The sequence below is a fragment of the Molossus molossus genome, unplaced genomic scaffold (assembly GCF_014108415.1).
Source record: "Molossus molossus isolate mMolMol1 unplaced genomic scaffold, mMolMol1.p scaffold_m16_p_11, whole genome shotgun sequence".
In the NCBI taxonomy this organism is placed as follows: Eukaryota; Metazoa; Chordata; class Mammalia; order Chiroptera; family Molossidae; genus Molossus; species Molossus molossus.
Window position 1 is genome coordinate 10,377,329 of NW_023425346.1, and position 21,934 is coordinate 10,399,262.

The 21,934-nt window shown below is 39.8% G+C and overlaps 1 protein-coding gene across 2 annotated transcripts in view; it reads left to right on the forward strand.

Annotated features, from left to right (window-relative positions):
- The window catches only part of CUNH2orf76 (chromosome unknown C2orf76 homolog), a 95,731-nt gene that overhangs the window by 64,716 nt on the left and 9,081 nt on the right, over positions 1–21,934 (forward strand). For both annotated transcript variants that reach the window (XM_036254227.1, XM_036254228.1), the window contains exons 4-6: positions 9,765–9,815; positions 13,181–13,218; positions 20,119–20,200. In XM_036254227.1, the coding sequence (XP_036110120.1) occupies positions 9,765–9,815; positions 13,181–13,218; positions 20,119–20,200 (171 nt within the window). The remainder of the gene's footprint in view (positions 1–9,764; positions 9,816–13,180; positions 13,219–20,118; positions 20,201–21,934) is intronic.

The following is a 21,934-nucleotide window of genomic DNA, read 5'->3' on the forward strand; positions in this document are numbered from 1 at the left end:
ACCAACAACTTTTTGGTGCATGGGACAGTGCCCAACCAATGCCCAAGCCACACTGGCCAAGGCCCTTTAGGTTTCTTAATACTTACTTTATGTATTTACGTGCGCCTATGTTGGGTGTATAAGTATTTGCAAATGTTATATCCTCTTGTTGGATTGACCTTTCTGTCATTATGTAAAGCCCTTCTTTGTCCACTTGATGTTGTCCCAGAGGTCTCTTAAGGAATCCTCACTTTTTAAAATTCTTTTTCCCACCTAGCTGGTGTGGTGCAGTGACTGATTGAGTGTCGTCCCACAGACTGAGAGGTCCCCATTCAATTCCCGGTCGGGGCACGTGCCCAGGTTGTGGTCTAAATCCCTAGAAGGGTGCATGTAGGAGGCAGCCAACTGATATTGCTGTCTCAAATTGACGTTTCTATCTCTCTCTCTAAAAAATTAATTAAACATATTTTTTAAAATTATTTTTCTCTTTTGCTGTTCTGTCTCACTATGCCACTGTTTTGTCTTCCAGCTCACTGATTCATGCTTTTACTTCCTCCAGTCTGCTGCTGAACCCCTCTAGCATATATTTTTTAATGCAGTTATAACTTCTGTTTGGTATTTTTTATGTTTTCTGTCTCTCTGTTGAAGTTCTCACCATGTTCATTCACTTTTCTCCTGAGGTTGGTGAGCATCTTTATGACCATTACTTTGAACTCTTTGTCAGGTAGGTTGTTTATCTTCATTTTATAAAGATCTTTTCCTGGGGATTTGTTTTGTTCTTTGGTTTGGAACATAATCCTTTGTCCCCTCATTTTGCCTGACTCTCTCTGTTCATCTCTGTGTATTAGACTAACCTGCCATGTTTCCCAGTCCTGAGGGAGTGGTCTTCTTAAAAATTAATTAATTAAATTTTTATTGATTGATTTTAGAGGGAGAGGAAGGGGAGGGAGAAAGAAAGAAACATCGATTTGTTGTTCTACTTATTTATACATTCATTGGTTGGTTCTTGAATGTGCCTTGACTGGGGATCGAATGATGATGCTCTAATCAACTCAACTAAGGGAATGGTATTGTGAAGGAGACGATCTGTGGGGTACAGAAGCACCGTCTCTTCTGGCCACCAGAGCAGGCACTCAAAGGGTGTCCCTAGTGTGGGCATCCACTGTCTGTATAGTCGGCTGGGCTGGGTGCAGTGTGCTTGAATAGTCAGTTGTGGCACAGCTGCTGTGAGTGGTGGGAGGGTTGGGGGCACTCACCTGTTTCAGATGTTGTGTGACTGGTTTGCAGAAAGTCTGGGGCACAAAGTGCTTTTCTGGCTTGGTTACAGGGTGGCTGCGGTGAGAGGTGGGGGTGGGGGCTCTGTGCTCACCTGGCCCATTTTTTGTTGTTGGTAATCTTCACCCAAGTGATATTGTTTCCTTTGATTTTTAGAGAGAGTGAGAGGGAGGGATGGGGAGATAGAGAGAGACACATTGATTGGTTGCCTCCCAAATGTGCCCCCTCTGGGGCCAGGGATCAAATCTACAACCCAGGTATATGCCCTTCATCAGGAATTGAACCCACGACTTTTCGGTATGTGGACTGAAACTCTAACCACTGACCCATATCAGCTAGGGTCTGGCCCAGTTGTGATGCAGGGTGAGCAAAGCAGCCTTATCACCAGTGAGTTAGAATGAGATTGCAAGAATGGCGTCCACCAGCGCTTCCATCCCTGGTGACAGACCTAGCAGGTTCCTGCCTCTCTGACAGCCACTCCACGTTTAGTAAGTAGGTCTCTCTCACTGTGATCTAGATGCTTCTCAACTGTTGTGCTGGATCCCAGGGCAGTGGGTCTGTGCCTGAACCCTTTAAGATCAGCTTCTCTATTCCCCGCAGTTCTATGATTCTCCTGGACTTAATCCCTTTTGATTTTCAAAACCACATATTTGGGGGCTTATCTTTCTGGTGCTGGATGCAAGGGTTGAGGTGCCTGATGTGAGGCACAATCTCTTCACTCTTCAAGGGAGAGTTCCATATTTTTTTTGCATCTCTCTTGGTTGTGGGACACTGCAGCTGGGTTGGGGTTCCTGGCAAGACTGTGTCTCTGCCTCTCCTACCTGTCTTGATATGTAGGAGATGAATTCTCAGGCTCTTCACAGAGTAAAATTATTACATATGTACCTGTGAATTTGTTGTATCCATGAGAGGAGATGAATTCAGGGTCTATGTATACCACCATCTTGAACCAGAACTTATGATTTACTCTTTGGAAATAAGTCACTGTCCACAGTTAAGGAGCAGCAAGTTATGAGTGAAATATTAATTTTTTTGCTCAACTTGTTCTAGCTTTGGTCATTGGAAACTCTTTCGGTTGGCTTTTGTGCCTGTGTGTGTGTGTGTGTGTGTGTTTTAAGTACTTTTTAACTTTCTGGTATATAAGATGCTCCAGGCTCACCTTGTATGTTTCCTGTCTCAGTCTTAGAATCAGCCATTCCTCCAATGAGCCTTAGTTTCTTTCATTGGAGACTGATATTGGAAACCAACATCTGGGTGCCAGGTGTGCTCATTACTACTGGAGTGCGAATTCTTTTAGGCCCTCTCAGCTGACATAGAAAATAAATGTATCAACCTGTGTATCTAGACATATCTATAAATATTTTCATGTTACCACCTGTATCTATATGTGAAACATGAGTTCTTACTGATGTTTCCAACTCTAACCCATTACCACGTGGGCCATTCTTGCTTCCTCCCCTTGCTTATCTGTATATTCTCTCTCAAACCATGAGAAACCTGGCTCCCACCATCTCCCATCCATTTACTTAATAGTTTACTTCCATTTACATTATAGCAGTATCAAAACTGTTAATCTGTAACCTGTGGGAAGCATCTTGATGTTAACTAAAGTACGTGCTTTTTGTGCAGTTCTTTTGGCCTTAATCTTACAAAATCTATTTATTGCTAAAATTATTTAGATCATCTTTTCTTCCATTGCCTCCTGTCAGTTGTTTCATACATTTGTAATATAGCTAGATTCTTTTCTCACCATCTGCATTTACCCTGGGGTCCCCTGACCTACTAAATGCTTTTTGTTTTCTACTTTGCGTACATTAAGGTTCGCTCTGCGCTATAAAGCTCTGTATGTTTTGACAAATGAATAATGTCATGTGGCCACTGTTACAGTTTCACTGCCCTAAACATCCCAGGTGCTTCACCCACTCATCCTGTCCACCAAGCTTCTGGCAACCATTGACCATTTCACCGTCTCTATAGTTTTGCCTTTTTCAGAATATCATATAATTGGAATCATACAATATGTAGCCTTTTCAGACTGGCTTCTTTCACTTAGAAACATGCATTTAAGGTTTCTCTATGTTTTTTCATGGCAAGTAATGTCTTCTTAGTCTCCTTTAATCTGGAATAGTCCCACACCTTATTTTGTCTTTTATTGTGTTGATTTTTTAAAAAGAAAAGTCTAGATCAGAGTTTTATAGAATGTCCCATAATCTGGACTTGTCTGATTGTTTTCTCATGATTTGATTCAGGTTAAACATTTTCAGCAGAATTACTGTGTAGGTTGCAAGTTGACAGACTACAACCTGTGGTCCAATTGGGCCTGCCTCCTGCTTTTGTAAATGAGGTTTATTGGAACATAGCCACACCCACATGTTGGCACATTGTGTGTACAGCTTCACCGGCAGAGTTATGTACTTGTGGCTGTGTGGCTCACAAAGCCCAGATATTTACTAGCTGCCGTTCCAGAAAGAGTTTGCTGGCCCCTGATATGTGTGGTTCCCCCTCGCTGCATCGTGTCAGAAGGTACTTTATTCACTTTGTCCATTATCGATGGTGTATATTGAAACCACTTGGTTAAGACCGTCTACCAGATTTCTCTGTTGTAAAAGTATCTTTCTAATTAATAAGTAGTGTGCTGAGTGATAAATATAAAGACTATTTGCATATCTTGTTCACAATGGTTTTAGCACCTATTGATGAATCATTGGGATTTTTTTCTTTTTTAAAAATGTTTTTATTGATTTCAGAGAGAGAGGAAGGGAGAGGGAGAGAGAGATAGAAACATCAATGAGTGAGAAATATCCATCAGCTACCTCCTGCATGCCCCCTACTGGAGATTGCGCCCACATGCCCTGATCAGGAGTCAAACCTCTTGGTGCATACGTGAGATGACACTCAACCAACTGCGCCACACTGGCCTTGCTGAGATTTTTTTTTCTTGCTCTATGATTTCTGGCATTCTTCTGTAAAGAAGCACATCACTGATGTCTCTCTCTCTCTCTCTCTCTCTCTCTCTCTTTTTAGGAAAGGAATGGATTAATTTTGCAGTGGTAAAGTCATAGCACATTATCATCTCATCACAAAGGGCCTGCTCCTTCCAACACTGTGTGGAGGTGATGCTCTTTTTTTCTTAACCACACAATATACTGTAGATTTTTAAGTTTAAAAACTTAACTCTATAAATTTAAAACACAAAATAATATTGTTTCCTGTGGCTATGACTTACGGAATGAAAGTACCAACAAAGAGAGTGTGCTAATTCAATAGCAGTGAGTGGTTAACTCTAGACAGGGATTAAATAGAATAATAAAAAACTGTCATATAGTCAATCCAAAATAAGGTAGAGGAGGAAATAAAGAACAAATGGACAAATGAAAAACAAATAGCAAAGTGGTAGATTTAAACCTAATCATATCAATAATCACATTAAATGTAAATGATCTAAACACCCCAATTAAAAGGCAGATAATAACAGGAAGTCCTAATTATATGTTGCCTACAAGAAATGCACTGTAAGTATCAAGATAAAAGTCAGTTAGCCCTGGCCGGTTTGGCTCAGCAGTTAGAGCGTTGGCATGCGGTCTGGGGAGACCCGGGTTCGGTTCCCGCTAAGGGCATGTACCTCGGTTGCAGGTTGCCCCCGGCCCTGGTTGGTCGTACGGGTGGCGGCCACTCGATGTGTCCCTTTCACGTTGACGTTTCTCTCTCTCTCTCTCTCTCTTCCTCTCTCTCCCTCCCACTCTATCTGAACAAAAAATGGAAGAAGGTCCTCGGGTGAGGATGAAAAAAAAAAAAAGATAAAAGTCAGTTAAAGGTAAAAGGATAGAAGAGTTATACCATGCTAATACTTATCTAAAGAAAGTTGGAATGACTGTGTTAATATCAGATAAAGTAGATTTCAGAGTAAAGAACATCACTAGGGACAGAAACTGTCATTTTGTAATGATAAAGCATCAATTAGTCAAGAGGACTTAATGATTCCAAATATTTAGGCACCTAATAACAGAGTTTCAAAATAAGAAAGAGAGAGAGACACATATTGTCAGTATCAGGAATGAACGTTGTTACATCACTACAAATTCTCTACAGATATTAAAATAATAAGAGAATATTTTGAACAACTCTATGCCATAAATATTTTGTCCTAGGTAGGTGGACAAATTTATGGAGAGACCCAGACCACCAAAGCTCACTAAAGAAGAGCCAGACCACCTGAGTCATTCTGTAGCATTGTAAGATAAACAGTAGTTGAAATACATTTCATAAAGAAAACTCCAGCCCCAGATGGCTTCACTGTCAATTCTACCATATATTTAAGGAAGAAATAACCCCAATTCTATAGAAACTATTCTAGAAAATTAAAGAGGAGGGAATATTTCTTATCTCATTCTCTGAGGCTACCCTTACTCTGATATGAAAACCAAAGAAAGTAATTAGGAGTGGAGGAAGCTACTGACCAATAACTTCCATGTATAGAAATATAAAAATTATTAACCAAATTTTAGCAAATCAACTACAACAATGCTTACGAAAGAATAATACAGCATGACCATGTGGGGTTTATCCTAGGAATGCAAGGCTGGTTCACCCTTCAAAAATCAATGTAATTCATTATACTAATAGATTAAGAAAGGATAACCATGTGATTATTTCAATGGAGGGAGACAAAATCCAGCCTCCATTCCTGTTGGGAATGCTCAGCAAAGTAGGAATAGAAAGGAACTCTCTCTACTTGATTGAGGATATTTATAAAAACTGACACCCAGCATTGTACTTGATGGAGAAAGACCGAGTGCTTTCCTCCTAATGTCAGGAGCCAGGCAGGGTGTCTGCTAGCAGTCACTTCTGTTCACGTTGCCGTGGGGTCCTAGCCAACTCATTCAGGCAAGAAGAAAATAAAGGGTGTCCATATTAGAAAGGAAGAAGGAAAATTGTCATTACTCACTGGTGACGTGATTATGTAGAAAAATCCTTTGGAATCTGTAACACTACTAGAACTAGTAGCTGGGCTTAGCAAGGTTGTAGGATACACAGTCAATATATGAAAATCAGTTGTGTTACTAGTAACACACAGTTGAAAACTGAAAAAAATTATAGCATCGAAAATATGAAATACTGAGGATACATTTGATAAGTGTGTTAGACTTTTGCGCTGAAACCTCTAAAACATCACTGAGAGAAAATTAAAAAGACCTAAATAAATGGAGAGATACACTGTGTTCATGGGTCAGAAAACTCAAAATGGTTAATATGTCGTGTTTCCTCAAAATGATGTATAATTCCAATCTCAATCAAAATTTCAGCAGGCTTTTCCCCCCCTTCAAATAATGTCACATATTCTAAAGTCTAGAAATAAGTTATTCTCACTTATTTGTTGTTCTAGGTACAAGTCCCTTGTTGAATATATGTTTAACAAATATTTCCTCCAAGTTTTTGATTTGCCTTTTCATTTTCTTAACAGTGTATTTTGAAAGGCATACGTTTTTGTTGTTTTTTTTCAATTCAAACATTTATAAGGACCCCTGGCCCGTGTGGATCAGTTGGTTGAGCGTCTTCCCATGCATTGAGAGGTCACTGGTTCAATTCCCAGTCAGGGCACATGCTCAGGTTGTAGACTTGGTCCCTAGTAGGGGGTGTGCAGGAGAGAGCTGATGGATTTTCTCTCACATCGATGTTTCTATCTCTCCCTTCCTCTCTCTTTAAAATATCAATTAAAACATATTTAAAATTTGTGAAGTTTAAAAAAAAAAGAAAGAAACCTGTGCTCTGGTAGCTAAATGGAGGTTGGGCTGGAGACTCTGGACTTAGAAGATTCCCTTGGCTTGTACTGTACGTCAGAAAAATTTCACCTAAACCCCCTGACTTTTATTATTTCCATTTAAATGTTTAGGCAACCAATTAAAACTGAATGGCAGCAACTCTCTTTAATAGGGTATATCCACCGGTGGTCGTTGGCACCAATTCAGCGCCAACGGGATTCCTCAATTTGGAGGACAGTGAAGAAGGAAATTACTCAGTTCAGATGGCTCAGTTGTGATACAACAGGGCCAGGAGATCAAGTTTGTAGCTCAGCTATGAGGCAGCACAGCTGTGAAACAGCGCGGCTGTGAGGTGGCCTTGGGAGATGCAGCCCTGGTCCGCTCGTCTGCTCCACCTCTCCTTGGTCAGTCTGTTCTGCCCTCCCTGCCAGCCTGGTCTGCTGTGCTCCGCTGTGGTCTGGCGAGATGTCTTTGGTGTTTCATCTTGGGTATTTCATCTCTGGTGTTTCAGCTCCAGCGTGGGAAACGCAGTCTGCAGTCTTCAGTGGAAAGGGAAGATGCTTCCTGAGCTAGAGGGGACCTGGTTTAAGTAGACAGAAGTTCCCACCCCTGGTTTCTGATTGGTTCATCCTCATGCAAATGAAGACTCCAAATTCTCACAATTTGGTTCCAAACGCACTGTCCTGACTGGTCACAATGGAGCCGCTCTGATTGATTGGTGAAGATGCTGATGGGTGATACAACTATGCAGCTCTGATTGGGTGGGGAAAATAGGATTCCAGGAACTGCTTTGTGAGGGCTGCTCAGAGGGCAGGAGCACAATGCAGGTGGCAGTTCCGTGCAGAGGCGAAAGTTCAGTGCAGGCTTCTCCCTGAAGTGGGGTTTGCATAAGAGGCCTCTGTGCAGAAATGGCTACTAGGTTCTGCTGTTAAATTTGAGCTCAGTTAGCCACCAGGAGTCCTTCTTGGTAGGTATCTTCTTTCTCAGGCCCACAGGTGCATGCTGTCAGATCTCAGCCACCTTCTGTTTGACCCGCTTCACTCACTTATGTCATCTGGCTGGCCCCTGGAACTTTGTCTGTCTGAGAATCATCTCAGGAAAGGTTTTATGCTCAGAACCAGCCTGTTGCAGATCTGATCTCCTAGTGTTGGGCTGGCCGATTCCCACGTGCAGCAGGATCACATCCTTAAGACATAGCCTGGCTGTGAGCATACCTTTGCTTCAGGATTTACACAGGAGCACGTGTTCTCAAGAGTGGGGACTCGTTCTGGTAACTTCTTTTTGACCCTGTCCCTGAAATATCTGGTAGTAGGTACTTTAAATGCTTGTAACATGAATGAATATGTTATATTTTAATTTCAGTATGTGTTTGACCTCTGAAAAGAAAATGTACTTAAAAAAACATTTCCTAATTCAGATGTGTGGGGTTTTAGAGTTTAATGGATAACACATTCATGTGATTTTAAGACAAACTATGAAAGGGAATACAGTGAAGAGCCTCCTCTCCACGTTTGTTCTCTACCTGACCAGTGCAGCATGCTGCCTGTAATGGGAGTGTAAGCAGATGCAAACATATATTCTTATTTTCTCCTTTTTAGTCAAAAGGTGGCTTACTAAAAAAGATGTTCGGCCTTATGTCTTCTTTGCTCTCAACATATCTTGAAGATCTTATCATATTAGTAGAGAGCTTCCTCCTTTTTTTTGGTTGTTTTACAGTTGAAAAATGTTTCATTGTTTGTACTTATACTTTATTTAGCAAGTACCCCCATTGAAGAACATTTGGATTTTCCTAAGCATTTGCTATTTTAAACACTGCTAAGTTCATACATTTGTATGTATGTCATTTCACACGTACACACAGAAGTGTGCAAAGTCTATGTGATAAATTCTCCAAGTGAAATTAGCACACGTTATTTTGATGTATATTACCAAATTGCCCTCTGTAGGGATTATAGCATCAGATGTTATTATTTAAAAGTAATATTGATATTTGGAACACTGTTTGAAAAGAATATTTGCACTGTTTTTTCTTTTCCAAGTTAGGTTATCTGAATTTTGTAAGAGTAATAAGATTGTTCTAGATCACTGGCTTCTACCACGGCCCAAAGACTCTCAAGGGTTTCCCAGATTTGTATGCTAAATGAATAACAACTACAGTGATACCTCGGTTCTCGAACATAATTCGTTCCAGGAGGACGGTCGAGAACCGAATTGTTTGAGAACCGAAGCAATGAAACCAATAGGAAAGCGTGACTCCACAAAGCGTGACTCTCTCTGCACTCACACTGATGACGCAAGCAAGGCGTGCTGGGCCGAATGAACGCCATTCGGCTCAACTCGGCTCATCTCGGAAGTTCGAGTTCCAAATATTTGTTCGGATTCCGAGACAAAAATTTCTCGAATCTCCTGGTCGAATACCGATTTGGTCGAAAGCCGAGGCATTCGAGAACCGAGGTATCACTGTATATAGAAACTAATGTCTCACACATGTGTACTGTATATTTCAAATGTATGTAGATGAGATTGTGTTTAGTAAAATGCCCATTCTGAATTCTTGGTTCAGCCAGTAGCAGCCCAGCACCTTATCAGTGGCCCATGTTTCAGGTGACCTTGGACTTTGCTGGCATGTCAGCTTCGCTTGGTGTCCTATCAGTTTTTTTCTAAGTAGCTTAGACTGCAGGTCTAGGAGAACAGATATACTATGAGTGTCTATTTGAATATTTTATAATAAAAATAATCTTTTTCTTATAGATATTCCTTTAAGGACCAGCCTGCCACCACCATTCAGAAATTATAAATATGGTAACCAATTTTTCTTACTCTTTTAAAACATGTATTAATGCAATGTCACATTAGTTTTACATTTATATGAATTTAAATTTGGTTTTCAAAAGCAAGTTTACTATCTGTAAGTAAAAACCAATATGGAAGATTACTTAGAAATACGGGAATTCTGTGATATGTTGAAGTATGTGATCCTGCAGAGAAGTAGCTATTTGTGAGGAGTGGCGTGTTTGTGAGGAGTGGCGTGTTTGGCAAACTATGTCCAAGGTGAATTTCTTTGCCTGGTAATGAGAAAAGGAGAAATGATTAAAGACTAGGAATTAAAAGAAGAGATTTAGTATTTTAAATACCAGTACCTTGAGCATGTTATATAGTAACTTTTATGTTGCAATTGTTGATTTTAAAATAGGCAGTAAGCTGGGTTTCACTGTTTGTTATAAAGATGGCACACTTAGTTATTAATCTTCAGCATAGCAATACTCACTAAACTGAGACTTCTCCTGAGAATTATGATGCACTCAATAAATATTTCTGTTAATTGGTACAGGCATTTTAAAGTATAAATATTTTATTACCTTAGATCATTTTTTGGAGTAGCTTTTAATTCTATTCCCATTTGGTAGAGCAACTTATGACCTAAGATTCTTTGAAATCACATTCTTTCCCGTGTGTGCATTTTAATATCCAGAGACTAATTGTGAGGTCATAAGGGGTAGTCAGGCAGAATATGAAGGCACTGAGTGGAAAGTACTTTGATTTATTAGACTTAAAGAATTTACATACTAAATATTAAATAAGAGAACGGAATAGAAAGCATGGTTAAGTAAATATGAAACTTCTCATTGCTAGCCTTCATGGCTTTCAAAGCATACCGCCTTGAAATATAACCTGAAGTTGAATCAATCTACAGATGCTGTTTTATTAGAATAACTATATATGGCTTCCCTTTTTCACATGGTCCATATGTGTTTTCAAACTCGTGAGTAAGTTATTTTGAAAGGTAAGTTTTAGATAATGAAAGCATCAGAATATCTGACTGCCAGTCATCATGGTGGGTCATATGCCTTTTACATTATTTTACCTTATTAACATCCTTCCGTCCTGGAATTCCTATACTATTCAGAGGAATTGGCAGAAAAATGAAGACACTTGCCTGTGAAGAAATTAGAGAAGTATTAGGGTTTAGATAGACTTTAAGTGATTCTGAGTTTGGCTTTTCATTGAGAAAGGCTGAAGTGTTATGTTCTCACGTGTCCTCCAGTACTGCTACCTGCCCTGTGGGAACAGAACCCTGGGTGTTGGGGAGTGAAGGGCACAGGGGCACATTTCAGTTTTGTTACTTGCTGTCTCCATGCCCTAGGCCAGGCTACTGAGAATCTGAGATTTCTCAGAGCCCGTCATTCATTTATAAATGTATCCCTCCTATTTAATTGGCATGTATTTATTGACTTACCTTAACCTGTATTCCTACAGCACAGGGGATGTTGTCTTATTTTTAAATCCTTATTGCCTGGGCATGTCAGTTGTTCAGTGTGAGGCTGCTGATCCTATTTGTTTTATAAGGCTGTGTGAGATTAAACAATGCACATCAAACATGTTAAATACTCCTCAAATATAAAATATTATTTTTATTATTATGAGGTTACTTTGCTCAAGGAATTTGCATTAAGGAAATAATACCCACAGATATTGTTTCTGTTAGTAATGAAGGTTTCTTAAAAGAAGTAGAAACAAGTGAAAGAGATGATTTAACAAAGAAAGGGACATTAACATAACACCTTTTGTTAGCTTGTCATTTCTCCTTTCTTCCTTTCTTTCTAAGTCTTACCAATTTCTGTTGGAGGAAAAATCTGGTGAAAATGTCTGTTCAAACCATTTATTTTCTACTAAAAAATGTGGCCTTCTTCTTGTGGGTTGCAGAACTTATTAGAGCAAAGATAGTTCTAATTTTAAGGCTTATTAGCAATATAATGTATAGAACATAATGAGTATTTGGTAGGGTCCAGCTGCCATTTTGCAGGTTGATTGTAACAGATGTTAAACAGGGTACTTTTATTAAACAACAGCAACAAACCCTTACTGGGTTCTCTAACTTGTCTCCGGTAATAAACTGATACCTATCTATATTGAGAAAAAGAGTGTAATAGGTAACTCAATGATAGATAATCCAAAAGCTATATTTGTTTATTTTCTTGTGTACATTATAAGCTAATTTTTAGCAGTTGTGGCATATTTATATTTCTAGTGTTCATATTTTACTTGGATTAGATTTCTTTTTATTTCTTAACAATTCATAGGATTAGGCTGACCTTGCATTGAGAATTTCAATAGATAATTGAAATTTTACTATTTAAAATAATGGGTAATTGAGAGTGTTAGTTCTTAACTGGATAGGTACTCCTATTCTTCTATATTATTAGAACATAGTTAAATCAGGTCTGTTTTTTAAATAGATCTTTTCATTTCATTTCACTGTTGGAATTCCTCATTGAATCAAATAGCACGATGAAACAAATTTTAGTTTAAGGTTAAGAGTCTGTCAGGTTTAACAACACATACATGTAATCACATAATACATTAATTAAATGGTTAAAACTGAATGAAGAATTGGAAAATTTATTAATTTAAACCTGTGGATTGCTATGTCTATTATATAATTAAGAGCTGATTGTTGGTGGAGTTAGAATTTTACCCAATGTAGAGAAATTACTCACTGGAAAGGCACAATGTAGCCTGACTTTAAGATAAACAGATTAAGGGTGAAGGAGGGATTGACTAAAGCAGGTTAGATGGTGGAAGCCTGCGAAATACTTAAAAGCCAGAGGCAGATATTGGTGTTCTTTGTGCATAGGCTGTTGTTCAGATTACCAGTGATCTTTGGTAGTGTTTGAGTTCTTGGAGTGGTAATGACTTCTCACTGTGATCACTTGACCTCCTGTCACTGGATCTATTCTAGAGATTAATAGATATTTTGGAACTGCTTTTGTTAATGTCTGTCTTAATTTAAGACAATTTTTTTTACATTGTCTGCTAATCTCAGCATTTAGCTAGCGACTCCAAAAACCAGGATAGAGTAATGTAATTCATTTGTCTTCTGTTACAAGGGAAATGTGCTGAGTTGACTTCAGGTTGTGGCACACACTCCACTGTGTGTCAGAGACCATGGCTTTACAATGTCTTTATACAGTGAGCTTTGACTTTAATGATACGCAAAAGTAACTTTTCTTTTACTGTATAGTAGACTTTTAAGAGAACCTGGTCATAAGGTAAGGACTTAAATTTCTTAATTTCATAGCAACCTTCCCCTTATCTCTCTCTTTAATAATTTGAAATGACGTTTTAGAATAATCTTTGTAAAAAGATAACTTGCTTTTTTCTTTCAGATAAATTAAAGATTATTCATCAAGCACATAAATCAAAGGTATGTTTCATATGTACAATACCTGGTACATAGCAGGTAATCAGTGTTGGTTAATTTAATGAATAAATGAATGAAGACATATATGTACTTCTAAACTATTTTCATCATAAGAGCATATTTTATTTTGTAAGTACCTTTTCTATTAAAGAAAAAATTCTAAGCTATATCCCTTTTCATAGTAGATCCTTTAAAATGTGTTGCCCTGGCCGGTTTGGCTCAGCGGTTAGAGTGTCAGCCTGTGGTCCAGAGAGACCCGGGTTCAGTTCCCACTAAGGGCACATGCCTCGGTTGTGGTTTGTCCATGGCCCTGGTTGGTCTTGCAGGTGGCAGCCACTCGATGTGTCTCTTTCACGTTGATGTTTCTCTTTCTCTCTTCCTCTCTTTCCCTCCCACTCTATCTGAGCAAAAAATGGAAAAGTGTCCTCGGGTGAGGATAAAAATAAATAAATAAATAAATAAATAAATAAATAAATAAATAAAATGTGTTAATTTTTGCCCTAGTCAGTGTGGCTTAGTTGGTTGAGCATCATCCTGTGCAGCAAGAGGTCGCCGGTTCATTTCCTGGTCAGGGCACATGCCCGGGCTGCAGGCTTGATCCCAATAGGGGCTGTGCAGGAGGCAGCCCATAGATGGTTCCCCCTCATCCATGTTTCTCCCCCCTCTCCCTTCCTCTCTCTCTCTCAAATCAATAAGAACATATTAAAAAAATAAATACAATGTGTTAATTTATAAATAAAGGATACATGTTATATATCAAGCAAATATTTAACATAAAATTAGCATAAAACTTTGTAAATTCAGGTTACATATAAAGGAAGTCACTTATTATCTGGCAAAACAGTCTCTTTCATTTTCTCAATCCTATGAGAGAAGAAAGGAGCCAAAAGCAGAAAAAAATAATCTGTTTTTTCTGACTTGACTCTCGCTGTGTAAGTGAAGGCCCAGGACTGTGGCTCTGGGGAGCAGACCTGCAATCCTGACGTCGTCTTAACCTGCCCCAAAGAGAACTGTTTATTTATGTATTTGTGTGTTTACATTTATGTTTCATTACTTTTTTAGAGTCATTTTTTTTATAAGTTACAATCAAAGGCTTGCATGTATACATACAGACTAGCGTGATCCTTTTTCTTGAATCTCAGTGACCCTTGTATTGACTCCTAATTATAGCAGAAATCTTACTCTGTTAATCTTGTTCTGTTGACTCAAGGACCAGGGTGGGTGTCTTATTCTTCATAGCTCCAGTACCTAGCAGTGTCTCGTGCATAGGAATGTTTCCACTGCAGTTTTTGAATGAAGTATTTATTTATGAATTCACTGAATTTGATTTCCTTTTTTGGTCATAGATGCCCTCCATAATCTCTGTCAGCTTTCAAATAAATGTATACCACAGATTAGAAAGAAAATAGCAGGAGGGTATGTATGTTGACAATGAACTAGAAATGTTTTCTTTTCCTGTAGTTGAACACAACACATTTATTCTCTTAGAGTTCTGGGGGCCAGAAGTCTAAAATCAGTTTCACCGGGCTAAAATCAAGGTGTTGGCAGGGTTGGTTCTTTCCAGTAACGTTGTTTTTTATGTATACAGCAAGGATTGCATATAGAAATTTAACAGTATCCATTGTCAGGTGCTTTAAAATTTAGTGCTCATGGCCCTGGCCGGTTTGGCTCAGCGGTTAGAGTGTCGGCCCGTGGACCAGAGAGGCCTGGGTTCAGTTCCCACTAAGGGCATGTACCTCGGTTGCAGTTTGTCCCCAGCCCTGGTTGGGGTCATATGGGTGGCAACCACTCGGTGTGTCTCTCTCACATCGATGTTTCTCTCTCTCTCTTCCTCCCACTCTCCCTCCTGCTCTATCTGAAGACAAATGAAAAAATGTCCTCAGGTGAGGATAAAAAAAATTTTTTAGTGCTCATGTGTGTCTGGGGCTGTGGTTTGGAATCTGCAATTAGTATGGATGCTAGAACTTTCCACTGTATCTGGCCACAGACTCTATCCATTTTCTCTTCTCTGGACTAGGAGTGTATGCAACCTTGTCCCTGAAATGTGAAGACTAGGAAGCTTGGTAGAGGGGACTATATATATGTAAATATAAAATAAAGTTAAACAGTATGCTCCTGGAAAAGTCTGTGAGTGTGCCATGCCATTCTCCATTTTTACTGTGCTGGGCTTGTTCACATGCTCATGTTTCTTAAAAAGAATAATTAGTAAATTATTCCTTTATCCTAATGAAGACCTACTTCATACTATTTAAATAATCAATATTATGACATTTTTTAAAAAATCAGGAGATTTTCTTCATGTAGTTGGAAATATGTTAGAATTGTTTCTTAAATTTAAAACACATGTTCCATCCTGGCATGTTAGAGTTGTACAGTGTATTTATTTAAAGAGGGATTCTCAAAACAAATGAAATCACTTAGAATGTGTCTAGAATCTGACTTTATAAACTTTCACCTAAACCATAACAAGTCTAGTTAAGTACAGGTCTGGGGATGGTTCTTCAAGTTTCCTCTTCAACTTCCATAAAGAGAGGGGTTAATTCATTTTTACAGAGACAGTTTTAAAACTTCAGAGTAACTTCTCCCACACGTGCTCACCTGCGCCCTGTCCAGCTCCCGCTGTTCCCTCATCAGCCACCGTTTGTGCACCTGCGAGGCTGTGAGCAGCCGGCCCGGCTGTTCCTTTTCCAGCCCAGCCCCAGTTCCATGTCCTTTCTCAGCCAAGGCGGGACTGCCAGGTAACTCCTGCATCTTAATGAACTTGTTCGCAAAAGGGATTTCCCCAACCCTAGGTTTAGAGTAACTTTCTTAATTACAGTTACCACGTGTCTACAGAAATTTCTTCCTGTCACAATAAAAGGGCTGTCTGGATACTATCCCACCAGAACCTCCTATTTGGACCATGACCTCAGTGTTTGTTGAATGAATGAATCAGTACAGTGCAAATAATTATAATATGATTTATGGTTACCAAGAAAATGTATTTGAGGGTGTATAATGGATTGTAATCTGTAGGCTATTTATAAAGTCAGAGTAATTTCTACTAAAAAGATTTGAAATAAAAACTCTAATTTCTGTCTTATATTTTCTGTGTTTGCAAACCAGATAGCTACACTTGCTAAAAGTTTATGAAAGGAAGAAGTCACACCCTGGAATAAACTTTATGAGAAATGTGTGAAGGTATTTTCTGTTGTCCATACTCGTTAAACTGAACTACTCTGAAGATACGGGCATTTTATTTATGTGAAATTCTACTTCAGCTTAATTTTTTTTTAAATTGAAGAGGGGTCCAAAATCAGACTTGAACAGAAATGCTTAGGATATTTTGGAGGGGAAGATGCAGCATGAAGATGTCAGGTCTTTATTAATTTACAAACGGAATGCCACCCCCCAAGGATACTAACCACAGTGTGTGTGTGTGTGTGTGTGTGTGTGTGTGTGTGTGTGTGTATCTGACTATAAAGCATAAATAATGAAGAATAGTAGTCAGGAAAATGAGAGGGTTGAGAGTGACTGCCCTTAACATAAATTACATGTTATAAAACTGTAGTAATTAGCCCTGGCCGGTTTGGCTCAGCGGTTAGAGAGACCCGGGTTCAGTTCCCGCTAAGGGCACATACCTCAGTTGTGGTTCGTCCCTGGATCTAGTTGGGGTCGTGTGGGTGGCAACCAGTCAGTGTGTCTCTCTCACATCGATATTTCTCTCTCTCTCTTTTCCTCCCTCCCTCTCTCCGAAGATAAATGCAGAAAGATCTCCTTGGGTGAAGATAAAAAAAAAACCCAGAACACTATAGTAATTAAAACAGCATAGTACTGCCACGTGAACTGTTAGTTCAGTAGCATAGAATTAAAAGTCCAAAAATAGACCCAAATATATATGGGAATTTAGTTTATAGTAAATACGGCATTTCAAATCTGTGGAGGATTTAATAAGTGTTATTGGGACAACTGTGTAGACATCTAGAAAATGGTTAAGTTGAATCCATAGCCTTTTTTTAATGCCAAAATCAATACCCATTGGATTAATGACTTAGATGTGAAAATGAAACCCATCCATGGGGGTAGAGATGAAACAGACTGAACATTGGTGGATAATTTATTCAAGCTGGGTGGGGGTACATGGAGGGTTCATCGTATTGTTCTCTGCATTGTAAATTTGAAATTCTTCATAATTAAAAGTTTAAAGAATGAAGTTAATAAAAATACCTGAAGAAAACATGGAATTTTAAGTAATCTTTGAGTGAAGGTCTTTCTAAGTATGATATCATAAAAGACTGATACATTTTATTTCATTAATTATTTATTAAAGAAACATTCAGCACTTCTATTTAAAAATGCTCTGAGAAAAATCAGAGAACAAATGAAAACTGAGGGAAAATTTTCTAACTTACAGAAAAGGCCCAATTTTCTTAGTATATAATGATATTCTACAATTCTATTTTTTTGTTTGTTTTTGTTTTTAATCCTCACCCGAGGATATTTTTCCATTTTTTGTACAGATAGAGTGGGAGGGAGAGAGAGAGAGAGAAACATCGACGTGAAGGGACACATCGAGTGGCTGCCACCCGCACGACCAACCAGGGCCGGGGACAAACTGCAACTGAAGTACATGCCCTTAGCGGGAACCGAACCCGGGTCTCTCCGGACCGCAGGCCGACGCTCTAACCGCTGAGCCAAACTGGCCAGGGCAACAATTCTATTTTTTTAAAAATTTATCCTACAAGTTCATTAAAAAGCAGAAAATATTCACAACTTTACCCATAATAAAATAAATACAAATTAAGACTACTCTTAACCTATATCTGTTAAGTTGGCAAAGATCAGACATTTTTGATAATATAACACGTTAGAAGGCTGTGGGAAACAGGTATTCTCAGTGATTGGTAGTGTTAATGGAAATTATACCACTTCTCTTGAGAGGAACTTCCAAATTAAAAATTTTCAAAATAAAATTTTTCAAAATAAAAATTGCACTTACCCTCTGACCCAGTAATTCTGCTTCTAGAAATTTATCTTTCAGCTAAAACGGGTACATATGCAAAATGGTACATGTACAATGGTATTTGTTGCAGATTTGTTTATGGTAACAAGAAACTGGAAATGACCTAAATGCCATCAATAGGGACTGTGTGTGTGTGTGTGTGTGTGTGTGTAAGTCCCTTCAATGGAATTTGCTGCAGCCTTGATAAATTACGAGGCAGCTCTTATGCCGAGTTTGAAAGGTTTAAAAAATTTTTTTTTCTTTATTGATTTTTAGAGAGAGAGAGGGAGAGATATCAATGATGAGAGAGAACATCGACTGGCCACCTCCTGCATGCTCCCACTGGGGATCAGGCCCACAGCCCGGGCATGTGCCTGGACCAGGAATTGAACCAGCGACCTCCTGGTGTGTGGGTCGATGGTCAACCACTGAGCCACACCAGCGGGGCACGATTTTGAAAGGTTTTAAGCTATATTTGAGGAGACAAAAAGTCAGGTGAGAACACAGCATATAATATGCTAGCCCTTGTGTAAAAAGTTCACATGCACGTGTCTGCCTGTGTGTGCCCGTCCAGGGGCAGTCTCTGGGAGCTCGGATAGGCATCAGTCCTGGCTCTGTGGAGGGCTGCATAGCTGGCGGACAGGGGTTAGAGGAGACTGACTTCACTCTCTATTCCTATGTGCCTAACGACTTTTGTATCATGAGCATAACCTATTCTAGAATGATTTTTTAATGAAGTTTTTTTTTTTTTTCATCTCTGTGCTCTGGAGGTCAGGTCCCTGTGCTCCCTAGTAAGTGAGGTCATGACCCATGGAGCATGGCTGCTAGGCCTTCTCTTTTGGCTGCCGAGAGGCCTTTCTGTTGACACTCCCTCTCAGCCACATTCTAAAATTAGAAAACATTGCAAACAGCTGCACTCTGGTTGACAAATGGTACTGAGTGCCCAGCTAGTGGTCACCTCTATGTGCTCTTTAGGGGCAGTTATCAACTTCAGATGTTCTCCAATATTTATAATTTTAACTGGATTTGTAAATATGATTGAAGAGCAGACTCATCCACCCCAAATCACATAGAGAAATGTGACAGTTAACATAACATGGATCAAGTGTTTATTAGCTAGGGCAAGGTTTCAGATATGTGGGCTTCTGGCCATCGAGGTACGCTTGTTTCCCTCAGAAGTCAATCTGGTTGGAGCTCAGACCTCAGCTCCATGGCTGACCAGCTGTGTACTCTAGGCCTGTGTCTTAACCTCTCTGATTCGTCCTGGAATATTGTGAGGATGAGATGGTGATGATGATGGGGGTAGTATGAGGATGAGATGGGGATGATGATGGTGGTGGTGTGAGGATGAGATGGTGATGATGATGGTGGTGGTGTGAGGATGAGATGGTGATGATGATGGTGGTGATTGTACTGTGAGGATGAGATGGTGATGATGATGGTGGTGATGGTACTGTGAGGATGAGATGGTGATGATGATGGTGGTGGTGGTGGCGGCAGCAGCAGCAACAAGAGAACGGTTAACAGAGTTAATAGCTAACAGAGTCCTTGCTGTGCAACTGTCACTGCGTTGAGTGTTTTATATTTCCTCCTCACCACACAGCAATAGAGAAGCTGTATTCTTTCCCCCTTTTTGACAGGTGAGGAAAGTGAGTCTGAGAGAGGCCGTGCAGTTAGTTGAGAGCACACAGCTGGACACAGCCAGGAGCTCCAGAGCTCTGCTGCAGCACCGTCTCCTGGTGCTTTGTACCGTGTGTGCACTTAGCAGGTTCTCACTGCCTGTTCCCTGCTCTCCGTACAGCAGTGGGAGTAGAATGTGACTCGGGATTGCTGTGACCTGAGGAAACAATTCTGTCTTTGAGAAATCGTACCACATCTGGAACCAGAAGTGCTGCTAAAATGCAGGTTTTCTTTCTTTCCAGACAAATGAACTTGTGTTGAGTTTGGAAGATGACGACAGGCTCCTGTTGAGAGAAGACCACACTCTGAAAGCAGCAGGAATCGGTGAGGGCGAATGCTGTGCAGTGCCAGCGGGGCTCCGGGCCGGCGTGCGGACGCCTGGCTGCTTACATCCGGATAACTCACCGAAACGCAAATGCTGCCCTTCTTCTCTTGACACCGCCTGATAATTATTCAGAGGAGGAGGGCAAGAATGATGTGCATTCAGATCATTTGACTGAGGGCAATGGTTATCTGCTCTCCAATGTTCTGTGTGCAAACAGTTCTTTTCGGAAGGCATGCTCAGACTTCTGATGAGGGCTGTTTTAAGTGATTGACATGTTATTACTCAGTGACCTGCTTACTCTTATCAGCATCATTTGAACTGATGGTTTGAGAGAAGTGGCCCTGGTAGAACTAATGAGGAACAATGAAGCGAGATGTTGTTTGTAGAATGCGCAGCATGGTTTCCGACAGTTGTCCAGCCCTCAGGGACGAGCGAGTCATGGACTCTTAAGTAGGAGCCTCGTGAGTGCAGCTGAGAAATGGCCCGAGCTAGCCTTCCGACCTGGAAAAGGGCATGCAGTTCTAGTTCAAAGAAATGCTGTTTCATATTTTGTGACCATTAGATGTCACTCTAATTCTACTTCTATGTACACCTAGAGCTTTCCTGGGGAGTGGAGATTCTGAGAGCGTTGAGCCTTTGAAGGCACGATGCCTCTGACCCACCTTTGTGGTCAGTAACTAATGAAACAGCACAACTCGCGCTTTACAGCTATTTATATGCACTGCCTCAGGAGCACGCTAAGTGAGTCCATGTTAGGAAGCCTTGCATTTTTGACAGATGTTCTGTTGAGTTATTTTAGTCACAAATGTTGTCAGAAATTCACTTTTGACTGAAACATGTGGCTGAAATAAGTTTCTGCCATATCTTCCAATTTACTTATTTTTATTTTTTAAATATGTTTTTATTGATTTTAGAGAGAGAGGAAGGGAGAAGAAGAGAGAGAGAGAGACAGAAACATCAATGAGAAACATTGATCGGTTGCCTCTTGCACGCCCCCTACTAGGGATTAAGCCCACAACACAGGCATGTGCCTTGACCGGGAATCAAACTGGTGACCTCTTGGTACAGGGGACAGGATGATGCTCAACCAACTGAGTCACATCAGCCAGGCTATATCTTGCAATTTAAATAGAATTTTTAAATAGTATGTTATGAAATATTATACTTGTTTTCTGTGTTTGTCTATACTATTTGCTTGATTACTTTTTTATATTATGAATACATAAAATTGACCATATTATTATACATAAGATTGATTGCTGTTATTTGAAAAAAACTTTTTATTTCTGCATCTATTTCTACAAATGCTATTGTGTTATTGTATTGTGTTGCTGAGGTACATGGCCTCTTGCAGCTAAATAGTCATAAAGCTATAATATAACAGATATATAACAGATTGGTACTGATGTAGGAATTGACAAATGTATGAGGATGTCCAGAAAATCCAAGAACAAACCAAAAAAATGTAAGATTTCATAATTTGGTCAATTTTTGACTTGTCAAATAAGTGGGGAAAGAATGAATTAGCCAGCCCAGCTGGTGTGGCTTAGTGGTTGAATGTTGTCCCATGGACTGAGAGGTCTCTGGTTCGATTTCTGGTCAGGGCACATGCCTGGGTTTTGGGCTGTGGGCTCCATCCCCAGTGGGGGGGGCATGCAGGAGGCAGCCAGTTGATGTTTCTCTCTCACATTGATGTTTCTCTCTCTCCCTTCTTCTCTCTCTAAAAAATCAAT